Below are 13,815 nucleotides of genomic sequence, written 5' to 3' on the forward strand. Positions count from 1 at the left end.
GGAGAACCATTAACACCCTAGCAAACTGGATGAAATCAAAGCTCCTTTATATTTGCAGATTGATATGCAGATATAAAAAAAGAAAAAAACACAAGCAAAAGTAAAAATAATGGAAGTAAACAGGACACAAAAAGGCAAACCTGAATAGAACCACCACAAAGTCTGCTCACAGGATCATTTTACAGCTCAAAGGTTGACCTTTGATAGTTTGTGAGACTTCACAGAGATTCTCATTTACGTTTCATTTAAGATTTGACTTTGTTACAGATGTCTCTCCTATAGTTTCTTAGGAGAAACAGCTTTAGACAAAAAGGAGACACGAGATATGACTGAGGACAAATGAGTCCAACTTGAGAATCTGGTTTTAAAAGCATGGCATGTTTTGTGAGATCTCTTACTAGTTTTATTTTAATCTCTTTCAAGGCTTCACATCTTTTTATTTATTATTGGACTGATGTCTTTATCCAGGTATTTTACAACATTTGATATACAGTATGATTGGTTCAGTTTCTTTTGTTTCTCCAATTAGAGTACAGGAAGGTGAAATGTCTTTCTTTTGCTCACATACTGGTGTCAGTAGTGGGATTTGAAACCATAATCTCAGGGTTTGAAGCACAAAGATTTACCGACTACGCCACTCTCTCTGTCTTCCCTTCCAGAATGAGTTTGACCTCACTGGAGCACAGCAATATAAATTAGAGCAACTACTAGTGTTACTCAGATCCATCCATCCATTTCACCATATAGTACTGAGATGGCAATGCAAATACTTTCAAACTTCAAAACAAATTGCAAGATCTGAGCCCATTGTGTAACTTTACTGAGATCTCTGCTAAAACTCAAGGGGAGACCCCTGTGAGAATATCGGGGGTAAAGCATTCAGGAAAAACATCTGAGGAGCGTGTGACAAAAGACCTGGGGCCTCATGTATTAACAGTGCGTATGTACAAAAATGTTGCGTATGCCCGTTTCCACTCTCACATCACAATGTATAAAAACAGTTTTGCAAACTGGCGGCACCCAGCATCAAAGTAGTGCTACTTTTCCTTTGACACGGCTTTATCAAATACACTGAAATTAACCGCATACCATTTATTAGTTTAAGGCATCTGATTGTAATCAACTTCTAACAATGTAATGGCCCACGGAATTGCCAAACTATTCCAAATACTATAGCTGCTTTAGCATTGTTAATCTCGTTGCACCACTCAGAGCTTTTTAACCCACTGTATTTGAGTGTGGAATCACAGCTCTACATCAGCTGATCAGAAAGAGGATTATCGGGATAAAGCATCTCGCACATGCTGCCTCAACCATGCGCACAGTCTATTTGAACTGAGCCATTCTTGTAGGTACCTGGCAGTTCAGAAGTAGTTTCATTGCATGCTAAACACACTTAATCAGTCCATCAAGTGCTCCTGGTAGAACTGTTTAAACTTATAAGTACAATTACCTCACTTTAAACTTGCACTACAGTTGTAATATGGCTCAACCTGTACCACTTATGCTTACATATTGTATATTTTTCATTATTCTTTTATTGTATTATTATCATTATTGTTATTATATTATCCATCCATCCATTATCCAACCTGCTATATCCTAACTACAGGGTCACGGGGGTCTGCTGGAGCGTTAGGCAGGAAACAAACCCCGGGCAGGGCGCCAGCCCACCGTAGGGCGCGCACACACACACACTCACACACCAAGCACACACTAGGGCCAATTTAGAATTGCCAATCCACCTAACCTGCATGTCTTTGGACTGTGGGAGGAAACCAGAGTACCCAGAGGAAACCCACACAGACACAGGGAGAACATGCAATCTCCACGCAGGGAGGACCCGGGAAGCAGGTCTCCTAACTGCGAGGCAGCAGCGCTACCACTGTGCCACCATGCCGCCCTTATTTTATCATTTTATAGGAAAATAACTTTATGGAGGATTTGCATTTTGAATCTCATTGTACCATACAATAACTATAAAGGAATTCAATTGAATTCAATAGAAGAGAGAGTGTATTTACAGATGATGACGACTGGCTTGTATGTCGATTAAAATTTCCAAGTGCTATCTTCTTGGAGCTCTTGATATCATTTTTAAAATGTAATGTAGTAAAGTATATGTACTACATTGTACAGATAACTTTTTAACTTCATTGCGGTAGAGGGATTGTTCCTACCTTGTGCTGTATGCTTGCTGGGACTGGCATGATGGATAGATGGATGGAATAATTAAACATCTACTAGAAAGATATTTCAATATTCCTTAAAAGTTTTGAAGAATTGGTGTTCAAAGCTTACAGATGGCTTGACATTTATTACAGAGTTGATTGTGTGGCGATTGGTTACTTGGAGAAAGAAAAGGAAGGACAGGAATTGGGGGTTAGTACATTTGAGAAAGACAGTACTGCTGCAATAAATTATTTCATTGAAGGTCACGCATGGTGTAGCAAGCATCTTGCGGGATGCAGGAACAATCACTGGACAGGGCGCCAGCTCATTGCTACCACTGCGCCATTGTGCCCCCATATTTAATACATGCTTTACTTCATTTCACATGAAAATGATAATCAAGTACTGTATACATCTTAGTATTTAAATTGTTCAGAGACCTGTAATATTATGAATGTAATGTATTCTGTGTCCTGTCATCCTAAGAGAAAGCCCGTTTAAGAAGCATATACTACATAGAAGAACAAACTCATAAAATACGAAGCATTTAACGTGATTTCAAGATTATGTTACCAACATTCTACTTTAATGACAAAATAAACTATGAGATTGAAGTGGACATTTGACCTTTTTTTTCCACTGTGTCCCTATTTTTTTTCTTTCTCTGTACCCTAAAATGCTTCCATATGACACTCAGATAGTGGGTAACGACTTGCCTTTTTACAGCAACTTTGATATCTGACCATTTCTCTTTTATTTCAGGCACTGTACGACTTTCTGAACTTGAACTTTCAAGTTTCTATATGACTCGATCGACTTCCTTTGTTGTTTATCCCACTGTTTAAGCTAACAAGAATCTGGAATTCTTTTTCCCACTTGCTTTTTCCATTGTCCTTTAACTGAACACTAAACGGAAAGTGAAATGTAACGCTCGTGCACACGCTTGCCACCCTACCCCGTCTCCTCCCAGAATTGCGCCTCATTGAATATGCAAATCAATATAAATATTCCCTTAAGTACAGCATTCTGTGAAAAGACAATGGCAAAAGGGAAAAAAGAAGAATTTCAGCGAATGCCAAGTGGAGGTAATGAAAAAAGTACTATTTGTTGGTTTAAGCAGTTGTATAAACAACAAAATAAAGCTGATCGAAGTTCATGATCAGAAAGTCACCCAGTGCCTGAAATAAAAAAGAAGTTGTCAGACATCAAAGTCGCCAACCGTCTGAGTGTCATATGGAAGCTTATTAGGGTACAGAGAAAAAGAGAAAAAAATAGGGATACAGTTGAAAAAAAGCTCGAAATGTCAACTTTAATCTCGAAATTTCCACTTTAATCATGCAGTTTATTTTGTTATTAAAGCAGAACATCATAAACCTCATCTGAATATCTTTTGATTTACTAGTTTCTCAAATACCATTGTAACTAAAGTAGCATGTTAAATGCTTCATTAATAAAGGAAACCACACAGGAACAGTAGCACTGCTTTGATGCTGGGTGCCGCCAGTTTGCAAAACTGAGCCGTAAACATGCATACGCAATGGTTTGACCCGGCGTGAGAATGTGCATGGCTTTACTCCAAGTTTACTTTTTATACATCGCGTTGTGAACGTGGAAACAGCCGTACGCAACATTTTTGTGTGTACGCACCATTTATACATGAGGCCCTTGGTCCTGTGACTCAATGGAGTGGACTGCAAAATCCAAGTTAAATGAAACAATTTCTATGGCGATTATTGCGGTTGTACCATTTTTGAAAAATATGGTGATAAGTACTGAACTAAAATGGAGGGCGTAACATAACAAACATGATTCAACTTTGTTGAAAGCATAGACCTCGGCGTTCAGGATGGATATCCCAGAGTATTCTTGAAGCAACTACTTAACAGTATTTTTGCAAAAGTGCATGTGTTTTACATGTTTTGAGGCTACTGACATACACTTTATGTGACACGAGTAACAGGAGAGTTTTGATTTTTCTTTTTCCCATTGATGTTTTACACATCGTTTGCTGTTCTACGTTACTGGTTGAAAATGTTTCTCTCCATTCCGCATTTAAATTTGAGATTAAAATGTTTTCTCAGCCGCCACTACTAAGTAAGTTGGGTAAGTAACATATATAAATATTGAGCATATTAAACAGTTTATACATTTATTATGCTCAACATTGTCAGTTATTTATTTCATCCCTGTAGCTTTGATTTAAGTTTAATGTTCATAAGTGTAATCCAAGCTTTAAATTCTGGTACTTACTATATACAGTTAAATTGTAACTCTTGACAAACTTGTCTGTGAAGGCCTCCAACTGGTAAATCCCGCTGTCCTCAAGTCGCAGGTGAGTAATTGCCAAGGCATGGGCATCATTGTCCACTTGTAGGCGTTCCGAGAATTCGTCCAAAACCATTTGACTTACGTTCCAATTAGATATCAATGCTACAGTTAAAAGTGGAACACCGTGACCAAATCTGAGCAATCCAGTCTGAGGAATCTTTTGTGGAAATGTGAACGATTCTCCCAGTTTCCTTTTCACCTGCTGGATGTCAGACTGGACAGTGGAGAAGGCCTCTGTAACAAGATGGAAACTAATAATAATTATTACAATTTCTGCTTCAAGAAAAAATCACCAGCCTCAGAGATGTGTTTTCTTTGGAATCTATTTTCTGCCACAATTGTCTTTTTGTTTCCTTTACTAGCTGTGCTACCTGTGTAACACGAGCCAAAATCTAAATAATCAAGGTAGACCTCAGCATTAACTTTTACAGTGCACGATCTGCGGGAATGTATTTTGAAATGCATGTAGTAATTAAATGAATTGCATTTGTCATTCCAACAGATGATGCATCACAAATAATTTTAGTAATAAACTGTATGAATGCAAATGTTTGTGACGCACCATCTGTTGGAATGACAAGTGCAATGCATATGTTTCTTTTGTATACCACTTTGAGCGGGATTCATAAAAGCAGTTTTAACGTTTGTGATGCACCATCTTTTGGAATGACAAATGCAATGCATGTTTTTCCTACAAGTGTATGTAGGGCACCATCTGTTGGAGTGATCTGTTGAACAGATACATAACAACCAAACAAGCACATAGATACACAGATCCTTATCCTTTTATTAAGATGGACTACTAGCTTATCTGATCATAATATATTCACATCTTTTAATATTTCAGAAGATTTAAAGCAAAATTAAAATATTTCAGCTCCAATATTTAGATGTTTGTGTATATTTCTGTGCACATATTACATTACTATTACTATTTTTATGTACTGATGTATGACAATTGGAGTTTTATTTAAACCATGAAGCATTTTTAAATGAGTTTGGCTGTCAAGATTTACAAACAAAATTATAAATAAATGAGAGTGCCCTGGCAAGGCAGTACCCAGTGCTGCTGCTGCTGCCACCTCCGACTTTTGGGTTTGCATCCCAGGTGTACACACTGTGTGGAGTTTGCATCTTCTTCTCATGTCAATCCATTAGATGACCCTAACTCGGCTAGGGTGCCTTTACCCATCTGTTGACGCCATTTGCTTTGTGTTTTGACACTAATTGGTCCTTTGATTACATTTAGCTTTGGCACAATTAAAGCACGGCTTGGATTCAAAATGCAATACGCAAAATGCAAAACATCTGCTTTACTTTTAGTTATGTCACTTATGGCCGTGAATTAAAATCCAATGCGCTTTTGTGCTGCTTTCCCAAGCGCAGGCAGCGGGGTGACGCTGTATGCATCTTTAACATTTGCATACAGTAGGTTAATACGTCCTATTTCCCCGGGTGTTACAGTCCACATACTGGGATTATGATTATGATAAATAAATGATAAAGCCGTGCCAAATAAATGGCCTGCTTGCATATTGCATTTCAATACAGTTAACACACATTTCATTTTGCCACAAATGATCTTCCATACCAAACAAAAGTATTGGAGGATCAGAAACACCACATAATGCCAACATTCATTTTCTGACCCTGGAGTTGATGAGTCCGTTTTGTCAGACGGCAGGAACAAAATCAGGCTGGAATGTCACTCCAATGAATGTCACACTTATTCTCACTTATACAGGGACAATGTACTGTATGTTTCATGGATGGCTCTGGAGACATGGCAGAACATTGGAGTACCAGAGAACACAAATGCTGGGACACTAGGTAAACAGTGATTGGTGTCAGGGCTTGAATTTAGGTCACTGGAGTTGTGAAGGAAAAAACTCAAACCAATGGACCAGTTATTAAAAAAAAATAATAATAAGTTTATATTCACAGGCCGTATGAGCACCAAATAAGGTGCACTGCAGTAAACCACATCCTCAAACTGAAAAGCAGCTCTTGGTACTTTTAGCCACATCCCCTCACTGAGCGCTCAACGGAATAAAAAGAGTTTGTCGGGGAGGAATACAGAATGTGTCAACGCTTTTTTTGAGTCTACTTGAACACTAGCAATAGTACATATGAATACATTAAAATAACACAACACAATCCGCTTAATCCAATTCAGGGGACAGGAGGTTCACAGCCTACCCAGAATGCACTGAGAGCAAAGCAGAATTCAGCACTGGAAGGGGTGCCAATCCATCAAAGGGCTCACCCTCATGCAGCCATAACTTATAATTGCTGATGGTCCTAATGTACACATCTTTAGAGATTTTGTAGGAACCCCAAGAGAGAAACTCGCCCATAGGAATGAAAAATCCAAAAAGGGGACCTCCTTCATATCTTTTTGGTTTCCCCAAGATAACAATGAGATCAGAAAGAAATTAAATGGAGACATTGTCTTTTGTCTCCTGCTTTTCAGATGCTTCATCTGACTACCCTGCTATTCTCATAATGGTCTCCTTTGAGTTTCAGTGGAGATCTCAGCAAAGTCACAAAAGTGGCTCAGATCTTCCAAGTAGCCTCTTGACATTTTTTTATTGCAATGTGAAAGTATTTGCATTGTGTGCTCAGTCATATCTGGTGAAATGCATGGACGGTAGTAATAAAACACTCGACTAGGATTACAAAGCTGCCATCCTTGCTTCTCAATAATCCAATGAGTTTCTCTAATTTTTATTGCTGTGCTCCAGATAGCTCCGACTCATTCTATAAAAAAGGCAGGTGGTGTGGCACACTGGTTATGGTTTTGGACTACAAACCCTGAAGTTTGAAGCCCTCTTTGTATGTTGCTGTTCTCGAAGAGGGGACTTATAATTTATTTCTTCACGATTGAACTACTATAGCTCATTATACACTGGAGTTACCCAGCATTCCCTTTCTCAGCTCAACTGCTCCAAAATGCTGCGATTGTGTAAGCGTGACCATATTTCTCCTGTTTTAGCCTCTCTTCATTGGCTTCCGGTACATTCCAGGGTTGATTTTAAGGCAATATTATTTGCTTTTAAATGCCTAACCAGGCTAGCACTTTCCTATCTCTCCGACTTTTTTCAATGCTCCTGAGTAATAGTGTTTATTTGTCTAATTTAAATTGCTGTTCACCAATTATATCAATTCATTCTGGAAAAAAGCCTGGCATAGCGGTAGAGAATTTGGACCTCAAACCCTGAGGTTGTGGATTCAAATCCCACTACTGACACCACTGTGTGACCATGAGCAAATCACTTCATCTGCCTGAGCTCCAATTGGAAAAACAAAAGAAATGGATCGATCGTGTCTGAGATGTTGTAAGTCACCTTGGATAAAGGCATCTTCCTAAAAATAAGTAAAAAATGTGAAGTTTTGAAAGAGATTAAAATAAACCTAGAAAGAGATCTCACAAAATGTAACATGCTTTTCAAACCAGTTTTGACTCCTTTGCGCTCAGTTGTATCTCATGTCTCCATTTTGTCCAAAGCTGTTTCTCCTAAGGAATTCTAGGAGAGACATCTGTGACAAAGTCGATTTTAAATGACACAAACATGAGAATCTAGAAGTCTAATGAGCCATCAAAGATCAACCTTTGAGCTGTAAAGTTTTCCTATTGGCATGTAGACATTAGAAGACCATGCAAAGTCCACACACTGTCTGTACGCGGCTGAATGCTGGCTGTGTAACACTGTTGTACTAGCAAATCTGACACCAGCTTAGAAAGAAGCAGGCTGCAATAAAAACTGACAGCAGCCGTGTTGAGTCAGCATTCCTAGAAGATGCATTTCTAGTAGGATTGACTACTGTAATGTGGTGTTCACTGGATGTTCAAACTGTTCTTTATACGGCCCCGAGTAAATCCAAAATGCTGCTGCAAGAATAATTACAAGAACTAGAAAATACAAACACATAACTCCAGTTCTTAAATCCTTACACTGGCTCCCGGTTAAGTTTAGGGCAGATTTCAAAATCCTCCTTTTAACATATAAAGCCTTAAATGGCCAAAGTTCGGCTTACTTATCTGATTTTATCATGACTTACAAACCAGAGCGCACATTAAGATTTCAAGATGCCGGTCTGCTTATGAATCCAAGGATTAATAAAATAATAGTGGGAGGTCGAGCTTTTAGTTACAGGGCCCCTAAACTGTGGAATGGTCTCCCTGCTACTATAAGAAATGGCTTCTTAACCCACTGTTATTAGCAGATGACAGAGTTTATATCCAAGCAAATTGATACTTTTTTAGAGATAAACACATCCTCAGAGATCTCTGCAGGAATACTCTGGGAAACTCTGAAGGCTTTCTTAAGAGGACTGATTATTTCATATCTGTTCCACAAAAATAAATCGGAAACCAAGAAGGTGTCGGAGCAAATAAGTGAAATTGCCAGAATAGATCAAGAACATGCCAGCTGTCCACATGAGCCACTTCATAGAAAACGACAGGCTTTGCATTCAGAACTCAACCTCTTGAAAACAAAAGAAACAGAACAACTCATTTTTAAATCACAACATCATTACTATGAACACGGAAAGAAAGCTAACAAGATCTTAGCTCAACAACAAAAAAAAAAAAGCAGGAAGTTCACAATGCAATCCTAACAATTACCAACACAGACGGAGAGAAAATAATTGACCATAAAAATATAATGTACACATTTAGAGACTACTATAAGGCCTTATATTCTACTCAGATTAAAGAAGACAAAACACAACCTAAGGCATTTTTGGATGCATTAAACATACCACAACTAGAAAATCTCAGTGCAGAAGAATTGAACAAACCTCTGGTACTCTCAGAATTACTAGATGCTATCAACTCACTTTAGAGCGGGAAAGCAGCAGGCCCTGATGGCTATCCTGCAGAATTTTATAATAAATTTGCAATTAAGTTAGCTTCCCTTTGATTAGCAACATTTACAGAATCTAGAGACAATAAAATTCTACCTAAAGCCTTTCTCCAAGTGTTAATTACTGTGTTTCCTAAGCAAAATAAGGACTTATTACAATGTGCATTATACAGACCAATTTCACTTCTGAATAACAATGTTAAAATACTCTCCAAAGTCCTAGCTAGAAGGATTGAGAAAGTACTTCCTTTGGTAATATCACAAGACACTTAGCTTCCAATCTTCGACGCCTGTTTAATCCAATATATTCACCCACAAAGTCTAACACCCTGGAGACATTATATTGGCTGGCCCAGCACTGATACAGCTGTGAAATGGCCAATAGGGGGAGCAGCTTGATGGATGAGGTCTCCAGGACTCTGGACAAATCCAAATCGTATTTTGTGATATCATCTACTGATGAGTTCTGTTCTGTATTTGTAATATTTCTATTACACTATTATATTGTATTGAGGATGACTTGTGTTCTGTTCTGTGTATTGTATTGTATTAACCCCCTTTTTTTGACACCCACTGTATGCCCAACCTACCTGGAAAGGGTCTCTCTTTGCAATGCCTTTCCCAGGGTTTCTTCCATTGTTTTTCCTACAAGTGTTTATTTGGGAGTTTTTCCTTGTCTTCTTAGAGAGTCGAGGTTGGGAGGGATGTCAGAAGGCAGGGTCTGTTAAAGACCACTATGACACTTCTTGTATGGTTTTGGGCTATACAAAAATAAACTGTACTTCTCTTTTTCTGTCCTGATTAAATGAACTTTAGGACAGGATTGTATTTTTCTGGGCATCAAGACCATAAGAATGGTGTGTTAGTAAAAAACAATTTTTCTAAGGTTGTACAATCAGTCAGGGTGTCACTAAGCAACATGTATTTTTATTTATAAATCAATTCATCTGACATCGGCACCACCTCCACCGAGCTAATGCCCCTCCAAGTGCTGAATACCTTCTTACAAACATTAGGAAGTTTTTTTTCACATAGAGAACCACAGAAACATGGAGTCAGTGACCAAGTAATGTGGTGAACAGGAGGACTTTAGGGACTTTTAAAACTTGACTTGATGTTATTTTGGACGAATGGCCTGTTCTCGTCTAGACTGTCCTAATGTTCGAATGAACAGACCTAATTAAGTGGCAACCACAGGGATCGGAATAAATATTCGTGGAGCAGCATGTTAGTGTGTGAAAAAAAAATCATGCAGTCAAAGCGTAACATCTTCAGAGCCTAAATCAGAGTTCAGAAACTTTACTAGAAGTCAAAAAAAAGAGTAATAAATAAACAGAGTAATAAATCCCAGCTTTTTAGAACGGATCCACAATCTTGGATTTTCCATAGAATTCAACTCTGACTTTTAGATCATCACCGCATGACAACACGCAGCACAACTTTTTGGTTCCCCAAAATGACGGCGCTCATAATAAAAAGTAAAATGGCATTCCGGAAAACAAAACAAAAAATAAACACAAGAAGTTGAACAAAATGAACTCTGCTTCAGGTTAATGATATAAAGGACGTTCAAATAGATTTGGATATTCCAAATTTTAGAAAAATCACTGAGAACATAATTCATTATGAGTGCCAATCGCACTCCTTCAAACATTTTAGTCAGTAGTTAACCTAAAAAAAATCTGAATAGCATGAAAACTCGAGTACCTGTGGAAACGCATGTGGAACTTTACACAAACAGAGAAATGTTTCAAGATTTGAGCCGAGTCCCCTGGAGCTTTAAAACAGATGTGAGGACATTGTGATGCTATGTCTGTTTTGAAAAAATTGACTCTTTTTAGCCTTCTCTTTACAACTGAATGCCCTTTTCCATTCTTCTCTGCTAGCCCACTTGAAAAGAAATCACCATTTCCTCATTGTTCATAACCATAATCAACCCTATTATTGTATTCATTTAAACTGAAAGACAAGAACTTCCTCTTGTATGTGGAAAACTGGTAAGTATACGGCTTTGCACATTAACAACATTAACATTAATTTATAACATGCAGGGAGCCAGCAGCACCCTCAGAACATCAACATTTCTTCTTTTGAAGGGTATTGTGCCTTTTATAATAACAAGAAAACATTCTAAATTTGTAAAATATGCAGCAGGCTTAACAAATGCTGTTATGCGCAATTCATGCACAAGTGCTTACAAACGTAATTGAATTGTGCTCTCTCTAAATCTGTGGCACCTATGGAGTTAAATGTTAATTTTTATTCTAAATTAAACATTAAAAAAAGTTTTGCTTACCATGCTTCCATGCCATGAAACATAAGAACACCGCGCACCAGTGATAAAACTGCATTATTCTGGACACTTTAAAAATATGAGTTGTGATCCGTTGAATTTCAGTGAAGACTGATAGTCGCTTCAGCCCACCCAACCATAACGCTGCCTCTGCTGGCCGCCTGAGGTAGTGCGAGTGTGCGAGGAGCATTACTGCCACAATTGAACCAGTTTAGGGGCACAGGGCTCTCTGCAATGAGGGTCTTTACATTTTTTAAATATTTTTCTTTCTCATGTTGTGTACATATTATTATTGTTATTATTATTATTTTTATTATTAGGTATATGTACAATAATAATAATAGTAACAAAACCAGCAACAACGACAACAACAACAATAATAATAATAATAACAGCAAAACCAGCAACAAGAACAACAAAAACAATAATAATAATAATGTTCTCCAATATTGCACTCCATGTTTGAGATGTCTCTGGATTTACAGTAGATACCCAGACTTTGGACACAGGCAAATGTTATTTCATTAACAAAAACTACAAACCGCAAAGCATTAAATGACTTCAGAGCATTGGCCTCCATTTCTCATCATCGTGAAATCCTTTGAGACGTTCATTAAGAAGCAACAACAACTAAACAAAAGCCCAGGGTTCTCTGAACTCCTTACCCATTTGCATGCAGAGCAGAGATGTGCAAGAAGGACACCACATCAACCTTTCAGAATTTACTGTATGAGCACTTGGAACGACCGAAAAACCACACAAGTGTGCTGTTTACTGACTTCTCGTCTGCTTGTAGTACAATCCAGCAGCACATTTCAGTCGATAAACTGAATGATCAGTTCTGTTGGAACCCTAACTTGGCGGGATGGATTCTGAACTTTTTAGCTAACAGAATGCAAAATGAAAGTGTTAATGGCTGTTTATATGACGGCCTTAATTCATGTATTGGATCACCTCAAAGTCACTATCTGTCAGCTCTTCTCTTTATCTTATACACAAATTACTGCAGGAGTTCAAATCGTGAAATCTGCAGATGACTCGATCATTTTGAGTCTATCAGACAGGAAGACAGCTAGGAACCTGTTGTGGGTGAGTTTGCTCAATGGTCTGATTGTTCCTTTTCACAGCTCTTGTGGGTTTCTGGATGAACTATTTACAAAAATGTTAGACTGATGCTGATTTGTTACTTGGACTGCCAAAATAAGTAATTAAGGCAAATCTATTTATCTATCTATCATATAAAAATCATCATCTATCTATCCTCACAGGTGGTGCAATGGTAGTGCTGCTGCTTTGTAGTAAGGAGATTGTGGGTTCCGGTCCTCCCTGTGTGGAGAGCGCTTTGAGTAATGAGAAAAGCGCTATATAAATGTAAAGAGTTATCTATCTATCTATCTATCTATCTATCTATCTATCTATCTATCTATCTATCTATCTATCTATCTATCTATCTATCTATCTATCTATCTATCTATCTATCTATCAATGAAGTGTGTCATTGGTCGGGGTCGGAAGAGACGTTATCAAGAAAGAGCTGACGTTCGGACGGCCATCTTGGAACCCAGAAGTAAGGTAAGTGTGTCAATTCTCTTCTTTTTGTCTGAAGAAACAGAGAGAGAGGCGTTAGTACCACAGATTAACCCTTCATCTCGCGATATTTTATTCACTTCCAGGCTCGTTGACTGCCTCCTACTCGCACGTGTGTGACAATAGATAGATAGATAGATAGATAGATAGATAGATAGATAGATAGATAGATAGATAGATAGATAGATAGATAGATAGATAGATAGATAGATAGATAGATAGATAGATAGAAAAAAATAAAAGCTGTGGCACACTGGCTAGTGCCACCAGATGCCAACATCATGATGTCTACTTGTTATTTCAGCCCATTCTGCATGAAGTTTTCTCTGTATCCATGTTGCCTTTTCTTTGTTATTTCTTTCTACATCACAGAGATTTGCATGTTGGGTTTAAAGATGTCCCAATGTCAGTTTGTGTGCATGTGTGTGTGTGTCCTGTAATGGACTGGCACCCTACCCAGAGGTTGTTTCTTGCTTTGCACCCACGTCTGTCAGGGAACCCCCAAACTACACATTTTATATCTCAAAGTTTGTCCCAATTTTTGCAGCACATTACAACTGAAAA

The 13,815-nt window shown here is 38.1% G+C and overlaps 1 protein-coding gene across 1 annotated transcript in view; it reads right to left on the reverse strand.

The window, feature by feature from the left end:
* Positions 1-11,761, reverse strand: part of LOC114659706 (SLAM family member 5-like) — a 215,666-nt gene extending 203,905 nt beyond the window's left edge. The window contains exon 1 of the mRNA XM_051932673.1: positions 11,668-11,761. Within this exon, the coding sequence (XP_051788633.1) occupies positions 11,668-11,722 (55 nt within the window). The 5' untranslated portion in view covers positions 11,723-11,761. The remainder of the gene's footprint in view (positions 1-11,667) is intronic.
* Between the last annotated feature and the right edge of the window lie 2,054 nt (positions 11,762-13,815).

Source organism: Erpetoichthys calabaricus, chromosome 10 (genome assembly GCF_900747795.2).
Source record: "Erpetoichthys calabaricus chromosome 10, fErpCal1.3, whole genome shotgun sequence".
NCBI lineage: Eukaryota > Metazoa > Chordata > Cladistia > Polypteriformes > Polypteridae > Erpetoichthys > Erpetoichthys calabaricus.